At 41.0% G+C, this 23,413-nt stretch overlaps 1 protein-coding gene across 1 annotated transcript; it reads right to left on the bottom strand.

Moving 5' to 3' along the window:
- Positions 1-5,960: 5,960 nt before the first annotated feature.
- ankrd52a (ankyrin repeat domain 52a) lies at positions 5,961-22,710 on the bottom strand. The gene is made up of 28 exons (XM_083974893.1): positions 22,593-22,710; positions 21,385-21,468; positions 21,199-21,277; positions 20,978-21,048; positions 20,558-20,758; positions 20,368-20,455; positions 20,031-20,173; positions 18,638-18,850; positions 17,536-17,614; positions 17,315-17,429; positions 17,015-17,097; positions 16,794-16,911; positions 16,578-16,646; positions 15,909-16,049; positions 14,679-14,741; positions 14,378-14,489; positions 13,862-13,933; positions 13,554-13,755; positions 11,731-11,818; positions 11,497-11,614; positions 10,001-10,220; positions 9,804-9,891; positions 9,618-9,701; positions 8,661-8,806; positions 8,383-8,465; positions 7,674-7,756; positions 7,372-7,463; positions 5,961-6,275 (listed from the first exon to the last, which is right to left on the bottom strand). The coding sequence occupies exons 1-28, from the start codon at positions 22,617-22,619 to the stop codon at positions 5,998-6,000; spliced, it is 3,240 nt and encodes a 1,079-aa protein (XP_083831019.1). The 5' UTR covers positions 22,620-22,710; the 3' UTR covers positions 5,961-5,997.
- Between the last annotated feature and the right edge of the window lie 703 nt (positions 22,711-23,413).

Genomic DNA, 23,413 nt, shown 5'->3' with positions numbered 1-23,413 from the left:
GTGAATTCTGAATTCATTCATTCATTCACAGTGGCAAATATGGCGATATCCTAAAACCTCTCAGAACAATCTCTGCACCATGGCAACCTTGAGCTATGTGCTACCGCAAAATATTGATTTGTGTGCTTCTCGACACCCCGCCGGATGCCCGTTAAGACCAGAATTAGCCAAAAAATATTCTTTTTTCCCCCCCTATTTATAGCGATCCAACCAAGTAGCATAACTCTACAGGCGATGCAACTTATCATCAGGTTACTGCCAGGTATCGTTTCCATTTCCTTTTTTTTCAGTTTTTTTTCTTCCATTTTTAAGGCAAAAGGCTCAACAGTGGATCAGAGAGTTGAATTGAAATTTGCCATTTAACTTCAAGTAAGAACCGAGACATCCATTGAGGCAAATCAATTCTATACTGTAATATACCATGCTTGCTTATTTTTGGACATCAAAAACGTGTAATTTTTTTTTCCTTTCTTTCATCATCATCATCATCATCATCTCCAGGTAACACACACATTATAAACCATCTCGTTAAACAAACACACACACAACCTAGGGATTGCTTTGCCAATACCAAAAAGGGACTAACCAACCATATTCTCAGAAAAAAAGAAAAAGAAAAAACAAAAAAAGTCCAATTATAAAATAGACTTTCTACCAACACCAATTATTTTTTTTAACAGAATACTTGCATTTAAGTATTAATATCCCATGCAAATATTTATATAGTTTTCCTTTGACTAATATCATAATGATAATAATTGGCGAAAAAGACATGCAGCTCCGAACACAAAAACTGTTAATTAATAATCCTGCCTACTTCTGAATAAGTTACTGACCAAGTAAATATGATTTTTTTTTATGTCTAAAGGCAAATAAAGGTTTCTATGGCACTAAATGGGTGTAGCTTAGGTGCATTTTTGTCAAATATAGGCTATTTACGAGTATGTGTGATCATATCTACTGTGTAGACCTTGTCCCTCTTGTTTTGACTGTACTGTAAGGCAATCTCAATGGAATGGATGAACATGAATGTTAAATTCATCTGAACTCTTTGTCCTCCGTTGTTTTTTTTGTTGTTGTTGCCTCTTGTAGGCTACGCTCCACACAACACAAGTGTATTCAGAGAAAGAAGAAGTAGAAGAGTGATATTATTACACAACAGCAGGCCTATACTCCCAACAAATAATGCCAAAAAGGAATAAAAATAAACCCTATCCAGACGCCCATCAATGCAGGAAGACTATTACTACTATTACTACTACACATACTGTAGAATATGTAGAGAATTAGGTTATTACATGCTACCTGTATTAATCATCATATCTACGCTATAAAAAAAAAAAAAGGACAAATGAAGAGCAACAGTTTAAAGTCGGGAGAAAGCAAAAGATTTTTTTTTGTCCTGCTCTAAACTGACCCTACATTCATTTCAGTCAGAAAAATTCATGGCTCAGATTTGATGGTCAGACTGTAAACTGCTTGAACATATGCATAAATCCATTGCTGCTTTACTGAGAGGGTTTTTTTTTTTTTTTTTTTACATATCGCTCCCCCCTCCCTTCCTCCTCCTCTCTCGACATGTTTTGGCAAAAAACAGGCCTTATTTGTGACCGAAGATTATTATTATAACATCTAACCCGCATTGAAATCTTCCATTGGCATTTATGCTATGATTATTTACTGAAATTGGCCTTTTAAAAATCGATGGCAGTGCAATATTTTGTGCTGCACACTATTACACACACGCTCTATTGCTACAATTGGACCTTTCATTGCTTCATTGCCGACTCCAGATATATTTGTATATTATGCTCCATTTGTTTTGTTTTTTTCTCTCTTTCTCTTGTGTTTTTTTTTCTTAAATCGTCAGCTATATCAGAAGTCGTGATCTAGCTCCATGCACACACACAAATAACAAAAAAAAAAAGCAATGTATAAGATAAGAATACTGTGATACAACAAAAAAGGATTCAGTTACAACTTGTATTAGTTGCAAAAAAAAAAAAGGGGCAATGGCTCCGTTTACTGGTCAGATAAGGACATCACGAGAGAGAGAATAAAAGAGAGAGAGAGAGAATCCCTGCCTGAACAGACTGGTCCGACAGCACCGACACACGGCAGAGAGAGTTTGTACTGTGGAGTATGATGAGGAGCCTGCCTGAGGTGTCTGTTGAATCGCTTTGACTGACTTTAACTAAGTGACATCGGCCAGAGTCTGTCATTAATTAATTAATTAATTATGAACAGTAGGCTGGGTAACGTAACCTGCTTCGTCACTCTTGTTTGGGGCCCAGATGCCCAGAAAATAGATGATAACACATAACGGAATAAAAATAAAAAAAAGAAGTCAGTGGGCAGTCAGTGTGGACACTGTCCCGAAGTGCTTTACTTAGACACTTTTTTTTCCTAAATAATGCATTGTTAGAGTACAATGTTTTGTTGTTGCAGCCTTTTGCTTGTCTTTTCTTTTTTCTTTACAACCCTACCCTTCCTGTTTTCAGCAGCAGCAGCAGCAACTCACATGCATGTAAACATCGGTACATACATTACATCTGCTCGTTCGCACTCTTCACTTAGAACCTGAATGTACTAAAGTGCGTGCTTGACTATTTGTTTTTGTTTTAGTTTTTTTTTTTTAATTAAGTGCTGTGGGATTAGGGTTACAAAGGAATTAAATTATGGAACATCCCGTCAACATGAGAAAAAAAACGTAATCATCCTGCTGAGATCTGATTGGATTACTAATAAATTCTGACTGCTGCTTTAGCACAGATCCTGAGATTACAAAACAAAAACAAAACCAAACAAAAAAAAAGGTACCTATCCCTAATAATAACAACAATATGAAAATTATCAATTGATCAAGAGAGAAGAGATCAAGAAGGGGGGAAAGGGGGGAGGTCACCGAATAGATCCATTTCATTTCAGTCAAGTTACGGGAAGCCAATTCAAAATCGCGAACTTATGAATCTTGTGACACTGACTCGGCTCTGAAATGGGACTCGATGTCAGTTTTTTAAGTTAAGTCAAGTAAAAAAAAAGAAAAAAAAAAGAAATAAAATCCGATAAACGTTGGAAAAAACAACTCACTCTCTTCGCTTCAGGGGTTTGTTGTAAAGAACAAACAACAAAAGCCTCTATATAGTCCTACTAGGTCCTCACCTCTCATCATCCAGTCAACTAAATGTGTGCAATTGTGCCACTTCATTACCAGTGGATATGAAGTTCATCGTCGCGCCAATGAAAAACAATCTTAACTCAGTGTAATCTAACCACCGGCTGATGGTTGGTTTGTTTTGTTTCTCTTTTCACAAAAAAAAAAAAAAAAAAAGACGACATAATAGCATAGATATAACATCTAAAAGTCACGAACAGCTCTAGTGGTCCGATACAATCATCTTTAGTTATGCTTAGTACCAGAAATGGGGGATGAGGAGTCGAGACGACAAAATGAACAGCGGAAAAAAAGCACATATTTGGATTTCTGCTATTCCTGAAATCTAAACAACAGGTATTGGCCTAAGCAAAGATCCCTCTCCTTTTCCTCTTAGCCCTATGTTGCTTTCTAGACGGGACATCAGCTCCCTGGTCATCGATAAAACGCCACTGCCGCTGCGGCGTATGAAAGAGAAGATACGCCGCCGGCCCGGGCTGAGTTTGTGTGTGTGTGTGTGTTTTCTTTTTTAACACTAACGGTGCAACTGTGGTTCAATGCTGTTGCTATTTCATTAAATAGGTGGTGGAAAAGATTAAAAATCAGTGTCAGGGCTTGTTGTCATACTCATTATACGTCATCATTACGCAATCCAACTGAAATGATGTGTTACGGAAGAAGGCATGGGTCAAAAAGGCATTTCATGAGATGCCATAAAGGCAGTCCAGTGCATTTGTGTTGACACTGACAAGTAAAATGCCCGGCACACACAGAGCCATTCGTTTAGTCTTTAGGTAATTTTTTTTTCATGAAATAATAATAATAATAATACTAAAAAGAAAAAAAGAAGAAAAATAAAGGAAAAATCAAAAAACACATTCCAGGGAAACAAAAGCCCTTGTGACAGTGATTGTCTATTCAATAACGTTAAACAAAAAAAAGGCCAAAAAAAGAAAATATTGCTTGAAAACTGCCCAATAAAAGTAGCAGACAACACTCCTATCTTTCACTTATTATAATATTAATAATAATAATTATAATAATAGTAATAACAACTGACCACCGAGAAGTTGTTAGATGTTTAAGACTAGTTCACCAGCTCCGAGGGGACGCTCGAAATACTGCTGATGGCCGGTTCAACTTCAGAAAACTCAACAAAAGAAAAAAAAAAGAAAAAAAGAAAACGCCATTAGTGCCTAAAAACCAAAAACTGATTGCTCTCTTTCAATAATTAGGCCATTCGGAAGTCTGAAATCTTTTTTTTTTTTTTTCTAAACTCCAAAAAACACTGTTAAAGAGATGGGAAATAAATTGAAATGGCTTGTTCATTTTTATGTGCTCAGATATATGATGCTTTGATGAGGTGTTGTTGGCAGATATTACTAGTAAAGCCTTCATCTAGAAATAAACAAGGCCTCAGTCAGTCACTATCCTACAGTAGTTCTCTAGTCCTACAAAAAGAGAACATTAGGCCTACGGACCCTGGGTGAAGATGAAGCAGCTGCTAAACGAGTTGACGAGGTATATCAAGATCTATTGTCTTTCTCTATACAGTACAGTTCATCTCAAATAAATAATTTATAGCCATAGTAGTGTATTGATCAACTTTGGTCATAACTTATATGCTTAGAAACATTCTAGCTTAACAAACACTTATTTAGCATCTTTAAAACACAGGAAGTCAAGTCAAGTCAGCATCAAGAACAAAGTCGATGTTTTTTCCAAAAACGCTGCTGACCCTTCGCTCCCCGAAAAAACACATGGCGCTCCTTTGGAAGGAGACGTTTGCTAATAATGTATTATTCATATTCAGCAGCATTTATTTATTCATTTTCTTTACCAAATTGTTATTATCTTAAAATGCCAAAACCGATTTTTCTAGGCTGTTTTTTTTCTGTTTTTTTTTTAAGTACACTATGGAATTAACATCTTTGTGACCCTTTTCCAAAAAATTTCAGATTGTACTGTAGTACACAAGCATTGCACTCATTAAGCAAAAAAATTTAGATTTTTTTTTTCCCTTGTGTGGTTCCTTCATAAAAATCTAAGCTAACGGACAATTAAAAACCAAAAAAAAAAAAAAAAAGAATAAAGAAGGAAAAGCACAAACAAAACAAAATAAAACAAAAAATTAAACAAAGAAACTCTTTGATCATTCTTTTGGGAAGGCTGTATGTTCCTCTACAAGGTCACCACAACTGGTTAAACATGATATGACTCATATACTGTGAATGATATGAAAGAGAAAGAGACAAGTCGAGGATACAGGAGATTTCCATGCTCTTAGATGTTGGTTATATAATTATGTCGACATGGTTTTTAAAGGGTTAAATGTTTATTTTTTTTCTTTTCTTTTCTTCTGGCCAGATTTTGCTAGTGTTTGTTTGTTTGTTTTTCGGTTTTGCCACACACGCTTTTTGCTTTTTCCGTCTTGAGTGACCTTGTAGAGCAAATCTCTGCCTCTACGTAGTATTAAGCACTACTAGGAGATGGAGGAATGGGATCTAATTGCATATTAGGTTTGACTGCACCTCAAGAGAAGACCAAAACACTCACACACACGCACACACACACACAGACACACACACAGATAGACGCACAAACACACACACACACACACACACACACACACACACACAGAGAACAGACATGTGGGTGGGTGGGTGCTCTCCTGGTCCTCGGGGCCATGTTTAAAGGGAGTCACCCCCTGGTGGTGATGATGGTGATAGCAGCTGACTGAGGGGGGGGTAGAGGAGGCGGGGGGGTTGGGGGGTGAGGGGCGGTAGGAGGAGGAGGAGGAGGGGGGGTGAGGGTGAGGGTGTGGGGGGGAGGGGCAGGTGACCTCACTCAGACAGACACCCGTCCAGGCCGACCGGCGCGCCGTGGCGGTCTTTGACGTAGCCGTTGTGGTGGAGGCCGTTGCTGGGCAGCGGGGCGCAGGCGGCCGTGATGCCGCAGTGCTTCAGCAAGTTGAGACCCGGGGAGGGGGAGACGACGGTGGGGGGGGAGCAGGAGCAGGAGGAAGGGTCCCGCTGGGGGAAAGGCTTCATGGTAGAGAGGATCAGAGCCAGGCAGTCAGCCACATCCTTGTTGGGAGCACAGGCCAAAGCCGGGGTGTGGCCTGGGAGACACAACAACAACAACAACAACAACACGTTCACATTAGTGGAGATGCACGGACCCTGAACGCCTCGTGGATTAGACACAGGTTTATAAAAAGTTGCTCCAACCGACAGTGTGTTAAGGTCAGAGGTGTCACTCAAACTCGTATAATTATTTTCTGTTTGAGTGAGTTCTTTCATCCGTTTTATATTTCTTACTCAGTGACTTTGACTTTTACAGCAACAACTTCCTTGTTTTGGTTTGGTTCCCTCTCTCTGGGTTGAAAAGTTGTACAAGTATGTCTCAGTTTAAGAAAATGTTTAAAAAAGAAAAGATAAGCGCTTACAAAAAAAGAAGAAGGAGAAAGAGAAAAAGAAGGGAAAAAAGAAAAGATATATAGACGAGTGGTGTCCACTGCTATTTTGTTTGTTTTCTTGTCACTACTATGTTTCATCATCTTTAATATTTTGAAATAGAATATAATATTGACCATGAATGGAATAAATCAAAATGAAATGGGTAATTTAAAACAAAAGAAAAGAGGAACTTTGTAAATCTGGTCGATTATTCCGCTGACCCCTCCTCCCAGCCATGTGCATTTGTTTACAACGAAGCCGGCAAGAAATCAATCAATAGGAGTGGTAGATAGGGATGGATACCTTTCACATTTTAATCGATACGGCACCGAGTAGTAGACAACGGTGCCTGTTTTCGGTACTTTTTGTGTGTATGTATGGTAATTTCAGTTATTTAACTGGCTCTGATCTTACAAGGTTGGTTTTCAGCCAAGAGACGCTAGGTGGAAGGCAGAGAGCCTCAATTCTCCCTCGTAACAAGTTGAGCCATTTATTAAACCATCACAATTTCTCTGAAGCTGCTTCATTAAGATAAAAATGAAGCGTCGTTAAGATACAAATCCTGAATAGTTCCTCTTTAAGTGAAACATTTAGCAGGATTTTTCTCAAGGGTCGGTGGAGAACAAAAACAGAGCTGAGAGACATTTGCATTAACTTTGGAGGCTGTCTGTTCTCTCAAGTAAGTTTTCAGTTTTGCAACAAGAGTGGATGTTTCCAAAAATCTTAAATCTTCTTTTATATGAAAACAAACACACTCACCTTCCTCATCCACAGCCAGCACAGTGGCTCCTCTACTCAGCAGTGCCTGCACCACCGTAGCCAGGCCATTACGTGCTGCAAGATGGAGCGGCCTGGAGGAGAGAGAGAGGGAGAGAGGGAGGGAGAGAGGGATGAGGCTGAGAGACGACTGACAGGCCGACCAATCACCAGCTAGAACAGCCAAACTACACACAGGTGACGTGTGAACTACAATTTGTCACAACTACTAAAATACTTAATACTTCATTAAGTAAAACAAAGAAACAAATTTGTGCTAAAATGATAAAATTAAATCTTCTCACATTTGCAGAGCACTGTTGGTGGCGTTTATGAGTGTAGGACTGTGGATCTCTCCCAGAATCAGCAGGGCGCACATCTCATGAGCCTGGGGGACAAAACAGAAACACAGCAAAGATAAACTCTCTGTTCTCTTTCAGTTAAGAACAGAAGTGTTTTTACAGGACATTGTGATGTAACAGTGAATATACATATGTATAAAATCTCATCACTTCATCAATTTATCCTCTTTGACATTCGTGTTAAATTGTGTCAGAATTTGTGTTTGAATTCTTGCGTTACAGTGAAAAACATGCTCAGTGAGGTCACAGTGACCTTGACCTTTGACAAATGAAACCTCATTAGTTCATTGTGGTGTCTCACATAAAAGAAATCAGAGCTAAATACAAAGAAATGTCTGAGGATTTCAGAAATATTAAATAATTAAATTATAAGGATAGACCAAAATACATGTTAGATTATTAGAAGGTCTTTTAAACCCTCTTTTACTGGCTTATTTCTCTCTTTTTCTTTTAAATGCACTTTTATTCTCTTTGCTTTTAGTGTATTTCTATGCCGCTGTAAAGCACTTTGATTTGCCTGGTGTATGAATTGTGCCTTGCCTAAAGATAACTGCACTCTGCTCTCCTCTTCAATACTCTGATTCTTCCTAACAGACACAGTTTTAACGCTCAGCTCCCTTCGGAGGCGGGAGGCGGGGGATGTGATGCGTACCTTGCTGCAGGCCAGGTGCAGGGCAGTGTTCCTGTTCTCATCCAGCAGTGTCAGGTCGGCCTTGGCCCGGTGCAGGAGGATGGCTGCACCGCAAAGACAAAGACGTTTATTCCCCAGTGACTACAGACAATTATTGTCAGAGGAGGAGATGCACAAAAGAGCCATTCAGGCCTGCAGTGTGGCGCATGCACAGACATCTATTGTTGAAACAAAACAGAACAAAACAAAAAAACACTTGGTTGTTCTTGTTGTTAATAACGACGACAGGTGCGACTTACCCACGGTGCCACTGTGTCCCTTGTCAGCAGCCACCATCAGAGCAGAGCGTCCGCTGTTGTCCACCGTGTTGATCTCTGCACCGTGGCGAAGCACCAGCTGAAGTCCTGCGACATCCTCAGCAAACGCAGCAGCATGCAGTGGGGTCCTACACACACACAGACACACACCAATTACTATACCATCGGTGCTACGGCCAAAGCTCAGGAACAGGAGAAAATAACATTACTAACTCTACGTGCGATGACATTGTTCAATATTGTGATGACGATATGACTTGTGATAAATAAGAAAATATTCTGGAGTGCATATTATTAACCGTACAGTTTCTGTGTCTTTCTGAAAACGACTCAATACGCTGTAGTTCACACTGCGGCGCTGTAACGCTGCCACACAAACACACCAAAAACAGAGAAGAAGAGTGGAAAGCTTCCCCACTGTAAACAAACTCCAAACATTAACTTGAAGTCGTGCCAGAACAAATATGCCGATCGATGCTGCATTTTCGCAAGATGGTTAATCGTACAGCTTTGTTCATCTCGTATGTAATGTGCGCATTACTTATTGTGCAGATAAGGTGCACGCCATCCCTCGTGGTCATGGTGATTTCAAGAGGCAGACAAGGATTTCTGCGACCGGCTTTCTTGGATGTTTTTGTTCTGGGGTCTTATGTGGAGCATGCATACATGCGTTGTCTAGTTAAAGTCCGATTAAGGCGTCTTACAATCTCATTATCTGGGTGTCTATTTGTCTATTAGTCGGACTAACTCGTTTACATGCACTCAGTTGTCCAGTTATAGTCGCATTAAGGCAATAATTCGGTTTTCTCAAGTGTCATGTAAACGTACTGAATGATGAAGTGATGAATATATATCATAAATGGGATATTCCTCACAATTTTAAGGTGGATCTTTAGGTCTCATAATTTTTATAACTCAAGTCTCAAGTTTCAGCCTCACCGTCCTTTGGCATCTCTGGTGTTAATCATGTGGACCCCAGCAGATTCCAGCAGCCTCTCTGCAGCACCGCTATGGCCATTCATCCTGCAGGGAAGACACAGAGAGAGAGAGAGAGTTTCTCATTTAACCTGAACCTTCCTCCTGATGTCGGTTCATTTTGACCCAAGATGAGACGTTAATACTCACAGAGCACAGTGCAGGGGGGTGAAAGGGTTTCCCTCTTCATGGATAAATGTTTTAAATTCAAGTAAAACCTCCAAACAGTCTTCATGCCCTGCAAACAAACACATTTTATTTTTTTAATATTACAGACAACAGACGTGATTGTGATCAACTGCGACATTTAGGGGTTATCCGTTTCAAGTCGAGCGAACTGAGCAAACCTTTGTAAGCAGCCCAGTGTAATGGGGTGTATTGTTTGTTGTCCAGCAGTTTATCTTGCGGGTCTGTTGCCATGGCGGCCTGCACCAGACTGGCCAGGATTTCTGTGTGGCCTCTGGATGCGGCGTAGTGCAGCGGTGTCCTACCCTGGATGTCCCGACACAGTGCAGAAGCTTTGTGCTCCAGCAGCGCTGTCACACAGTCGTCGTGGCCCAGCACCGCCTGAACGCACACACACAGACACACACAGACACACAGACACACACACACAGATACACACAGACACACACAGCAGGAGGTCATGAGACAAACTCGTGAGACAAGTGGATATATAAATAATTTCTTTATACTCCTGCATCACAGCAGTAATAATACTTCTAGTTTACTTTCATGCACAGAAACTATTGTCCTCCTGGGTCAAGGAAGGAAGGAAGGATGAAGAGAAGGAAGGAAGGAAGGAAGGAAGGAAGGGAAAAACGAAGGAAAGATAGAAGGAGGGAGGGAACAGATTGGGTCAAAAAGGAAGGAAGAAGTAAGGACGAAGGGAAAGATGGGAGGAAAGAAGGAAGGGGAAAAGGAAGGAAAGATAGAAGGAGGGAGGGAACAGATTGGGTTAATTGGGTCAAAAAGGAAGGAAGGAAGGAAGGAAGGAAGGAAGGAAGGAAGGAAGGAAGGAAGAAGGAAGGAAGGAAGGAAGGAAGGAAGGAAGGAAGGAAGGAAGGAAGGAAGGAAGGAAGGAAGGAAGGAAGGAAGGAAAGAAGGAAGGAAGGAAGGAAGGAAGGGAGGGGAAAAGGATTGTGGAAAGAAAGATGGAGGGAGGGAACAGATTTGTTCAAGGAAGGAATAAGAAGGAAGAAGGGAAAGAAGGGAGGAAAGAAGGAAGGGAAAGGGGAAGGAAAGAAAGATGGAGGGAGGGAACAGATTTGTTCAAGGAAGGAATAAGAAGGAAGAAGGGAAAGAAGGGAGGAAAGAAGGAAGGGAAAGGGGAAGGAAAGAAAGATGGAGGGAGAGGGAACAGATCAGGTCAATTGGATCAAAAGAGGAAGGAAGAAGAAGGACGAAGGGGAGGAAGGAAAGAAGGAAGGAAGGAAGGAAGGAAGGAAGGAAGGAAGGAAGGAAGGAAGGAAGGAAGGAAGGAAGGAAGGAAGGAAGGACGAAGAGAACAGAAGAAAGAAGGTTATTATTTTATGAATATCTTAATTGAATGGAGGAGTCCGGGTCCTGGATAAAAGGACACTCAGCGTGATTTGTTCTCATACTCTTGACCTGGTCCCTAAGACGCCCTGACAGATGGTGTCATTAAAAATGCAGAAAAGCTTCAGCCATCATTTCTCTATGTTTAAACTTTTCTACCGTGTATAATTACATTTTAATTAGCTGACAAAGGCCAGGTGGGGACACGACACTAGAAGATGCAGCATCTCTTTAAACACCATCTAATGGCGTATTTGTAAATGATAATGAAAGATTAATTTGGTCTATTTTGTCTTGGACTCACCCCTCGGTGCAGAGCCGTGCTGCCCCTCTTGTCCTTGGCGTCTGGCAAGGCACCCTTCTCCAACAGGAAGTGGACACAGTCGGTGTGACCTCCCAGAACAGCGAGCATCAGAGGGGTCCTGAGGGTGAAACACACACACATATAACAATAAAAGAGGTTAAAAGTTAAAAGGTCAAATCCATTTGAAGATACAACACAACACAACACAACAAGGAACAAAGAAAAACGACTCACTGGCCAAATTTGTCTGCAACGTTGGTGAGATCTCCCTCCTCCCCATAATCGATCATCATGCGCAGGCAGTCTGAGTGGCCGTTGGCAGCTGGAGGGAAACAAAGCACAAGAGAAGAGAGTTTAAAATAAAACACTGCCTGTCTAAAAAAAAAAGTCTCACACTCACACATTTGTTGTGGCATCGTTTCAATAAGCTTCTGCAATGTCACAACATTTATTTCCGTCCAGAGCTGCATTAATTTTTCAAAGATTCTCAATGGGGTTCAGGTCTGGACTCTGTGGGCAAATTGGACCACAATTCTTCCTTGAAGATGATGCTTCCCCACTCTCCTTCCAATTTTTAATAATTCTAAACCCAATTTCAGTCTCATTAATCTCCTTAGATGTTTTATTTGTTTGATATCAATAATTTGACCCTTCTGAAACGACCACAGGAATCATGTGTCTTCCAACATGGCTGTTTAAGAAATGAAACTGCATCAGTTAGGGTTAAATTAGTTGAAACAAAGCTGAAACATAATAATCCAATGGGAAGTTCTGACCTATTATCTTAGTTAAATCCAAATGGTGACTTTTTTTTTGGACGAGCAGTGCATTCACACACATGTGTAATATAATTGAAGTTAAAGGGGAACTATGCAAGTCTGGTCTCTTTTCCGCTGTGTTGCTCCTCCCGGCCATGTGCATTTGTTTACAACGAAGCCGGCGAGAAATCAATCAATAGAGCGGTAGAAAATATTATATATCATATACGATGTGTGATCTGTGAAGTCTAATCTGTCATGAACAAGAAATTACGGATTATGAGGAGTGTTTGTGTCGCGGTGCAAGGCAGAGAGCCTCCGTTCTCCCTCGTAACAAGTTACATGTCATTTATTAAACCTTCACAACTACTCCAAAGCTGTTGAATTAAAGTCCCCCTGAACTAAATATTGACTTTTAGAAATAATTAAAGCAGAAGTAAGTGGTCCGGTCGTTTTCGCTAATGCTGCGTTCCAGGCAGGCTTTTGAAATCGTAAATTACAGCTTCAAGTCACAACTTACGACTTTGTAGCGTTCCAGGCAACCCACTCGTGTTTTTCCGACCTGTTTTACCGGTGAAAGTCACTATAACGGCCACTCGTAACTTCCGACCGGTGAACTCGTACCAGATCAAACTGATACAACTTCACGGTCGGAAAAATACGAGTTTCCTTGAACGCACCATAACAGTCCTCGTCCCTACGTCGCCACATTCACGGCGTTCCTTGGCTGCACACACAGCCCTGCATGCCGTTCTCTCTCCTCATTGGATAAAAACTGTAGGATACGATAAATGTTTTCTCTTCGGCTCAGAGCAGAGCAGAGTGACTGACAGACCCGTGTTTCAGACCAAACACTCTATGTAAGTGATTGCTGTTGGAAGATATAACTATTTAAGACTTATATTAACACAAATATATCACTTACTTCTGCTTTAACATGTCAATATAGTATTTGGGTTCTACTACAAGACATTTCAGCAGCGAAGTCGGCAATGCTCGCCATAACTAAGCATTTTAGATTTGAAAATGCAGTTTCAAAGCCAGTCAGTCATTTGCATACTCATATTCATAGAACCTGTTTTTTCAATAAGGGGGAAATAGTAGATGTGTTTTAGCCTCTTTGGAGAGTTTTTTTAAACAACTTTTTTTGAGGGAAAGCAATTTTAAATCAATAAATAGTCATAGCAGAGCATTTTTTTTTACAATTTTTTTAAATGCATCTTTAGGGGGATTTGTAGCATAGTTCCTCTTTAAACTGAATATTCAGAAGCAGCTGTAGTGCCAGCAGCAGCAGCATACCTGAAACATGAATCGGAGTCCACATGAGGCGGTTGTCATTGAGGAGACAGGACGCCCCCTGAGCGAGCAGCACCTCCACGCAGCGGGCGAAGCCTTTCTGGGAAGCCAAGTAGAGCACAGAACGGCCTGCAGCGTCCTGCATGTCCACGTAGGCCGCCGTCTCAGTCAGCACACGCAGCGCCTGCCAGTGGCCCTTATCAGCCTGGGGGGGGGCAAGGCACAGAGGAAGTCAGCCACAACATTTGCATTAAGTCAAGATTAAGAGAAGACAATTACAAGTGGATGTCGTCGGCCCAGAGGGAACTTACAGCGAGATGCAGCGGACTGACTGGGATGCTGCTCTCTATGTCTCCTAGTGCATTAAAGGACATCTCCAGGAGCTAGAGGAATAACACATGCAGTGAATTTAATTTGGTTTCATTAACCGAGGGAAGAAGAAGAAGAAGAAGAAGAAGCATCTCAGAGGTCGTGCATATTTATATTTTCCTCATTTAGCAGGTCACCACGTCAGAAGCTGCTGCGCCATACTCAAGTGTCTGGTCTATAAACACATCAGGGAAGAGCGAGTCCCATCGCTTCCAGGCTTATGTCATCAAATATCTCATAAAATGCAGATTTATCACTGCAGTATAATTAAAATATACTGAAATGCAGCAAGTTTGTGCAGCTAAAAACTGATTTTTTGCTTAATAAATGTCAAAATAACTGGTAGTTTATGTTTTAACAACTTATTGAGCAATATCTTAAACGCTGCAGCTTCATTGTGAGTAATATTTATAATATGATTTCAGATATTGAAGAAAAGAAAAAGCAGAGGAACACACCAGCTCCAGGTTTTGTTTGTTGCCGTGGTAAGCTGCATAGTGAACAGCGCTGTAACCCTTAGAGTTGACCATCGATGGATCGGCACCGTTGTCCAAAAGATGCTCCAAGCAGCTGCAGCAGAGACACAAAGACGACGGAGGATTAAACAAGAGACAGCAGGATTTAATTCAAAGGCCGGCGGGCACAAAGTGTTTTCCACAAACAAAGTGAGTGAGAGAGTCGGTTTATTGAATTTTTGGACTTAATCACGCTGTTGTTCATGGGCAGATGCAGAGAGAGGGAAGTACAAAATAAACTCACAAGTACGACTCCTTCGCCTCGTCCTCATCGTTCTGATGGTTTCCAGAAAAATGACGATCGACTCTGAAAAGGAAAACAAAAATCTCAGAATCAATAAAAAGGATGAAGCGACACAGATACTGGCTGACTACAGGTATGAATAAGTTATATGTATGACTTTTAAATACCACTTTGAACTAAATTTAAGACCAAATCCCACGATGGAAACTCAGACCAAAAGCCAAGATATAATCTTTCCAATGAAACGCATCAATATCAGTTCAAAATGAAAAGTAAGGTAAAATGAAAATAATTCAAGAACATCTTTCAAATGTGTTTAATTAAAGCAGAAGTGAGTGATATATTTGTGTTAATATAAGTCTTAAATAGTTATATCTTCCGACAGCAATCACTTACATAGAGTGTTTGGACTGAAACACGGGTCTGTCAGTCACTCTGCTCTGCTCTGAGCCGAAGAGAAAACATTTATCGTATCCTACAGTTTTTATCCAATGAGGAGAGAGAACGGCATGCAGGGCTGTGTGTGCAGCCAAGGGACGCCGTGAATGTGGTGACGTATATGGTGCGTTCAAGGAAACTCGTATTTTTCCGACCGTGAAGTGGTACCAGTTCGATCTGGTACGACTTCACCGGTCGGAAGTTACGAGTGGCCGTTATAGTGACTTTCACCGGTAAAACAGGTCGGAAAAACACGAGTGGGTTGCCTGGAACGCTACAAAGTCGTAAGTTGTGACTTGAAGCTGTAATTTACGATTTCAAAAGCCTGCCTGGAACGCAGCATTAGCGAAAACGACCGGATCACTCACTTCTGCTTTAAGTAAACTATCATTGTCCAAAACAATATTATTAGGTTAGGGCTAGGGGTTAGTCATTGACGTGGCGAAACAAATTTTTGCAGTGACCTGAATATTATAAAATAGGAGTTCACATTATCAATTTGAGGGCAGCACTATTTAAAACCTAAACAATCTGAATTAAGGACAATTTAACACGTTTTAAGGCCTTTTATCAGTTAACTTGTATTTAAGGACCCAAGGTCACCCGGAGAACATTAACCTAAAAAAAACATATGTTCCTTGACGACATGTATGAGACAAAATACAACAAGTCAAGAAACTGAGTGCATCTGTAAATTAACGGTTAAACAGAATCTGACAACTTGTTTTGCTTTTTCCGTTTCTGTACAAGTACCAACACACATAAAGAGAGAGAGAGACATAGTTTTCCAACCTGCTGAAGGCTTGGGAGGCTGCAGAGTAGTGCAGGGGAGTACAGCCTGTCTGGTCAGGCTCGTTGACCTCAGCGCCAGCGCTCACCAGGGTCACAGTGCACTGGTACCTCCCATTAGCAGCCGCATAGTGCAACGGTGTCCTGCAGAGAGAGAGACAAGACAGTTCCTCAGAATGATCATCTATAATAATTACTATAGGGATGTCACGATTATAGATTTTCTTGGTACGATTATTGTGAGAGAAATAATCACTGTATTCCGATTATTATGCATCAATAACTTTCACAACACTATGAATGTGTAAAATCAAATACAGTCAAAATATAATAACTTCACTAATCTCTTAGTATAGGACCAGTTATTAATCATCCAGGGGAAGTGTTTGAAATATTTAAGTCATTAATTCTCATTTCTCAATTTTTTAAAAGTACAAATGACACTCTAACATTTAAATTCCTACCAATTCAAAAAATGAATGGACCAATATCTGTGCATTTTCCTTTACTTTGGTTCCAACATAATATTTTTCAGAACGTGTCGATATTTAGGAATCTTTACCATCAAGTAATTGTGGCGTTTAATACCCGTTTAATACTGAAAACAAGTAATCGTGACATCGCTAATCAATAATAAAGACAGATGTCTAATAAGGAAGAGGGGAAACTCACCTTCCCATTATGTCCCTCTTGTTTAAGTCGGTACCGCTACTTAAGAGCAAGTTCAGACATTCAACATTTCTGTGGAGACAAACGATCATCATGTCAGGAAATTAAATTGATGCAACAACAGACAACAAGAGACACATGCATGCGTGACAGTTTTTAGGTCACTTGAATATTCCAGTGCCAGAGCAGATTGTGCATCGTTGTGCATCGTCGTCTTACCCTCCAGAGGCAGCAGCGTGTAGACAGGTCCTCCCAAAGTTGTCAGGGGTGTTTATGTCAAACCCAGCTGATAGTACATGCTCCTTACTCATAGATGAAACTATACTATACAGCTGACCTGTAGCAGGGTGACGGAAAAAGAGCTGGAGGTCAGAGCCATGAAAAAAACTAACAAAAAAAACCAAACAGATGTAGCAGATTAAGTGAACCAGAGCACAAACCTGAGGAGAGTAACTTGCGACAACAGTCTGAAAACCCGTACAGCACAGCTAAGTGCAAAGGGAACATTCCATGGATCCCACGTCTACGCAGAAACAGACACACAACACACAACAACAAAACGTTAGAAAACAAACACGCCATGTTAGAACGAATTTGTAACCCCGGTTAACCCCCCCGACTGTTTTCTGGCTCCAGGCTCGTGCATTAATGCTTCGTTTATTGTGTTTCTACAACCTCATGACACAATTATTTGCATCAGCGAGACCACTTAAAGCTGTTTTTGTTTTTTTGTTTTTTACCTGGCCGTGTCTGCTCCGTTGGTCATAAGAGTGCTGATCAGCAGTTCATGGCCGTACTTAGCAGCAACGTGGAGAGGAGTATTGCCATACTTATCCACACAATCAATTTCCCCACCTGATGGAAAAGCAAAAAAAAGGGGGGGAGTAAATATCAAAGAGCCATTAGGAGAAGAGAAAAGCTTCAACAATCATATTCTCAGAGATCAGTCAGTCACTGTTACCGTTCTGGATGAGGATCTGAGAGCGTGTGAAGCGTCCATGAATGGCTGCCATGTGCAGGGGGCTCTTCCCTTCTTTGCTCTGCAAGAAAGAAAGAAAAAAAGTATAAAATCAGTTTGTTTTTCTTTAGTGGTAGCGAAATAGGTCAGAATAATATTTCACTGTTGCAACAGAGAAAGAAACTCATTTGACGACTCTCATTTTTAACAGTTGACAGAAATGTGACAAAACTTATTGTGTTTTTTTTTCTGTGCAGTGAAACCAGTGAAAGATTAAAGCTGAAGAAAAAAATATAACTAACTTATGACCTGAAATAACAACTTTCAATTTGCCACCAACAATTTTGAAAGTGAGAACAAAACCACAGCAGACCTCAACCCGCTGCCACGCCACCGCTGCTGCTGCTGCTGCAGGTGCAGCCTGTCAGCTCTCATTATGATCCCAGTGTAATGACTCAAATGTTTCCATTTCACCACTAACAGCCTCACGTTAAAACTGCGATGTCATTATTCTAATTAAAGTGTCTTATGCTCGTATTATACAGCAGCTAATCATCTTCCAAATGCATTTGCCAAAGCGACTCTTTTGATCTAATTAAGGTCGAGTCCAGTCGAGTGATTGAGTGATGAGGCTGCAGTCAAAGTTTGGCTTTGCTAAATCATCAAACCTCCACTAAATTAACTATTATACAAATACCAAACAACACTGGTTGTATAAAACACTATCATTAAGATGTATTTATACATGAACGCTTACATATATCATGACATTTTCTCTCTGGCTCGCTCCCGTCTCACACATACCAGGGCAATGTTGTCATTTCTGGCGGCTAAATGCATTTATAAGAACTACTCCACCCCTGCACATTCGTACACAGAGTGTTCTTATATACAAGGACAGAAACTGTACTATCTCTATCTTTATCCTTACTCATGTCCACCCCCATATCTTGACTGCACACTACACTTTCAATTCAAACAGTTTTCTTTAAATCGCTATTTTGAAAGCTGGAGTAAACAATAATAATAAAAAAAGCTGACTGCACAACCACTAAAAATACATTTTGTGTGTTAACAACGCAGCCTTGTACAAAGCACTCACTACCTGCTGGTTGACATCTGCCCCATTGTTGACCAGCAACTCCAGACAGAGGGCACCGTTGGTGGAGACGGCCGCCAGGTGCAGAGGGGTGTAGCCGCACTTGTTGGGCTGGTTAACGTTGGCGCCGTGGTTGACCAGCTCCGTCGCCACAGCCTCCTGCCCCATGTAGCACGCCACATGGAGCGCAGTGTTTCCAAAGCTGTTGGGCTCATCAATCTGAGGGGAAGACACAAGAGATCAGACTGAGAAGAAGCAATCTTGAAGATAAAATATTTTAACATCTATATCATGTTCTAAAAAACACTAGAAATAAAGAATAACAGCTTCTTCAGTTATTTAAATTAAGAAAAGGAAATTATAATTTGAGAGGGTTATTTATTTTCGAACTGATGTATTTCAGTTTTGGGAGTTAAAATATGGAATAAGTTCAGTGATGAGTTGAAGTTATGTAGTTCTCTGTTGAGTTGTAAGAAAGTCTTAAAATGTAAATATTTAATAAATATAAATTACAGTAATGATTCTTTTTGTCTTAATTTTGTACTGCTGATATTCTAGGTAATCTAAAGCCGCATTTCCACTACGTGGTACCAGCTTGACCCGGCTCTGGTACCAGGTACTAATCTAGGAGAACATTTCCATTACAGCCGTGGTTCCCGACCGAAAAAATATCAAATACTTTATTTTGTTAAATCTACACTTCCAGTCGTTTCATTTTGGAAATCATCACTTCATAGAAAACTTAAAATCTCCCTGCGTTCTGGATTAAATCAGAAAATCCTGAGATCGCCACAAAAGCACTGAAAACCTGCTTCCATCGCAAACATACTATCTTTGTGAAGCGGAGATTTCTGCAGCGACAGCAGCAAAACAAGATCACAGAGTAGACTGGACCATCTCCCCCAGATTATATTTTATTATTATAGTATGGTGAGTTGTAACAAAGAAAGTAAGTGAATTAAAAACATAATGAAAAACAATGTGAATTGTTTTTATATTAGGATATGTGTAATGTAAACAGGAGAATGTCACATTTTAGTACCGCTTCACCCGTTTCGGAACCTCGGCCGAGCAGCTACTAAAGAAATTGTACCGGGTACCAAATCCCAGGTACTTTTACATAATGGAAACGCAAAAAGGTCGAGTCGAGCCGGTACCACGTATTGGAAACGTGGCATGAATTTATGAAATGTATAGGATAGGCAAATATAAGGCTTGGGCTTCAGCCTATTCCCTTTTCGGTCACTGTATGACTTTTTTTTGTGTGTGTGAAATGTTGGATGCAATTATGTATGATAATATGTGCTGGCTAAATTGTCCACGCAAAATGTTTGACTTTGATGTTGGTGTTTTTCATTCATTCATTCATAAAGAAGAAATCTGAGGCAGCAGCCCTCACCTCTGTCCCCATCCTCAGTAGGTACTTTACAATTTCGAGGTGACCACTTGCAGCAGCAGCGTGGAGAGGTGTGTAGCCTTGCTTATCCTTGCAGCTCTTGTCTGCACTGCGGGACACCAGCAACTTCACAATCTCCACATGCCCTACGGGAAAAAAACACAGAACAGGAGAACAGGACAAAACATGTCAGTGTCGTAGTTTGTGACTCAAGGAGCTGCTCTTCATTTGCGCGAAAAGTGGCCGCGAACAATAGGCGCATTTACTGCCGTTGGGACAATGAAAATGTGCTGTGCAGCTCTGGAGAGAGAGAGAGAAAATAAAAAAAAAACTTGCATACCCAAGTAAGCAGCACAATGGATAGGCTGTCTCTCCTTCTTATCGATGGCACTCAGGTTGGCCCCTTTGTTCAGCAACAGCTTCACCATCTGTCAGACGATTAAATTCATAAAAACTGTTCAGCGGCTGCTCTCGAGGAAGCGATACTTAAAGAAGAAGAGACGAAGCAAACGCCTCGTGTCGTGTCGTACCTCCTGGAACCCGCTCTGAGCCGAGTGGTGCAAGGCAGTTCTGCCTGTGCGATCTGCCATGTTCAGGTTGCTCAGCTGGGTTAGCAGGGCCTCTGCGCAGCGTGTGGCACGGTTGGCAGCAGCCACATGCAGCGGAGTCTGCCAGAACTTGTCTCGTGCATTTGCCTCTGCTCCGCGCCTCAGCAGCAGACCCACTGCCCTCTGGGGAGATGGAAGCAATTACAAGAGCTTAAAGCATATATCATATCTGCAGTTCGCTGCATTTCCTTCAGTCAGTGCAATATTTTTTTTGGTGCAGAGATATAATTGAGTTCTGTGGGTGAATCCATAACGGAATTAGAGCATGATGCACATCTTGAATTAGAGATAATTAGGACTCTTTGAAATAACAGAGAGGATATGAGGCTGTTTGTTGCTTACTTCATTTCTGGAAGCAGCCGCCCTGTGCAATGGGGTCAACCAAATATGGTCTTTAGCATTTACACTGGCACCTGGAGGACAAACAGAAAAAAAAAATTGTCTTTTTAAAAGGATGTTGCAGGTGAGGAGCAAAGCACAGTGATTTATCAGTGGGTGGTGGTGACAAAGGGGAGAAGGGGAGGGGAGGGGGAGGTGGGGGTGCATGCAGCTCCCTGACTTACCTGATTCAATGAGGAGGTCCATTATATGGACGTCACCCACACAGGCAGCAGCATGAAGTGGCGTACGGCGCTCTTGGTCCTGAACAACATAAAAAATGTTTTAAAAAACACATTGCATGACAGTTACTGCTCAATGTTGATAAACTGGTATTTCAGCCCCCCCTCTATATGCAAGTCTACACATACCAGTGCATTGACATCCTCCTTTTTGTGCAATAATTGTTGAACTTCTTCAGCATTACGATTGAAGATGGCCTGGACCAGAGGAGGCTGCAACAACAAACACACACACACACACACACAGAGAGAAGAGACCAGTTATCAGTTATTATCATAAGTGTACGACAGAGATCTTCAACAGGGGGTCTGGAGGTGCTGCTGCAATTTTTGGTTGACTAGACAATGTTTTACATCTTTTTTGTTTCCACATATATGTTTCAAATTAAAAATAGGGTCAATTTGAACAGCTTGTGTGCAGGATTATCATGCAATTGATATCAGTTAACAAGGTCTGTTTATAAATGGCAGAGGCATGGTCAACCGTACTTACTCAATGCACCTTGTAAATGTTTTAAAATAAAGTAAAAACATGAATATATGAACCCGTGTGTTATTTGCATAGCTTAGTATTGAATGCACAACAACAAGGTACGTTTATACACACGGCACTGGGTCCAGTTTGACATAACAGATTTGTTTTTAATATAGTAGGGGATCCCTGATGCATCTCCCCATCAGTTTCTGGGTCCTTAGTCTGAATAATGTTAAGATATAACCGATATATCTTCTTGTTCTTCTGCCTGACTGAGATTACGTTGATCCGGAGCGACGGGTCCGGAGCTGCACATCACCATCATCATCATCATCACACTGTACGAGTAATAGGCTAATCTCCCTGGTGATTATTATTAAATGCACCGACTGGTCACTGCAAACGATTAAATATGCAATTCTGGTGTTAATAATTGCAAATCGTAGCGTTTACTCTGAGTAACTGGATGTGGTAACGTTTCCAATCCAGTAAATACACGGCGCCCGGGCTGCGGCCTACAACCAGCTTTTCTCACCGCTTACGTCACAGCTAGCTCAACGGCTAAAACGGCTTTAGCACGGCCTAGATCGGAGCGGCAACAACCCCCCTCTCTGCCCGTTAAACCGTGACAAAAAACACCAATATCTGCACGTAATTATAACGCTATAAAGCAAGATGTCAACTATAGCAAACATGCATGTAAAAGTTTAAGAGGAAAAATGAGCCCGAAGCGATCGAGATGTTCGGCGGTTAAAGACGCAGCTCTCTCGTCCAGCAAATAGACTGCGCCACAGCAGCACAAACACGGAGCGCTTTGCTTTTTTTTTTTTTTTTTTTTTTCTCTCTCTCTCTCTCTTCTTACCTGGTCTACAATGTTGAGTACTCCCATCTCCCAAACTCAGCCAGGACGGAGCTCCTTCATGAGGATGATGATTAAACTTCGAGGTATATTGCGGTGCGCTACTGTATCCACTTTTTTTTCAGACTACACCCATAGCTAGCTGCTGCTGCTGGTTGCAAACAGAAATGCGGTCTTCTTGATCTGTCACTGTTGTTGTCTGTATCCAATGTCTGGTCTGAGTGACGATACTGGCTACGACGGTGCTGCTGGTTCCGCCTACAGGCGTGGCGGCGGTCTGCTCTGCCTGCTCCCCTGCTCCCCGCTCCCCGCCCGGCCTCTGGGGGGGAAATGGCGCCGCCGTGTGGTCGAAGAGAGTCAAAGCTGCTGTTAACCCTCTACTCTACTGCAGTGGTTCTTCTGAAACAGTTCTTAGCCTACAACAATGACCCCTAAATTGACACAAATTAGACCACCACAGACCCCCATTGGACAAAATTTTGAAACAAACACCAGAAATACACAAATATTTGTTCTAAGACTGAATAATGTTACTTTCTTAGTAAATGTATGTTCAAATTATGGCTATTGGCGCAAATTTTTGGAAAGATTTTAGTGAAATTTCTAGGGAAAATAGTGGTAACATCTCTTAAAAAATAAAGTTAAAAAAAATTCTACAAAAAAGTGATAGAATTTCGAAAAAGAAAAAGTTTAAAATTGTGAAGGAAAAAGTGATAACATTCCTCCAAAAATGAAGTTTTAAAATTTCTAGAAAAAAATTGTAAAATTCCTAAAAAAAAATTTAATTTTTTTTAAAAAAGTAAAAATTCTAGAAAAAAAATTAT

This window comes from Trachurus trachurus (assembly GCF_905171665.1).
Source record: "Trachurus trachurus genome assembly, chromosome: 7".
In the NCBI taxonomy this organism is placed as follows: domain Eukaryota; kingdom Metazoa; phylum Chordata; class Actinopteri; order Carangiformes; family Carangidae; genus Trachurus; species Trachurus trachurus.
This window is presented reverse-complemented; position numbering and strand designations above follow the sequence as displayed.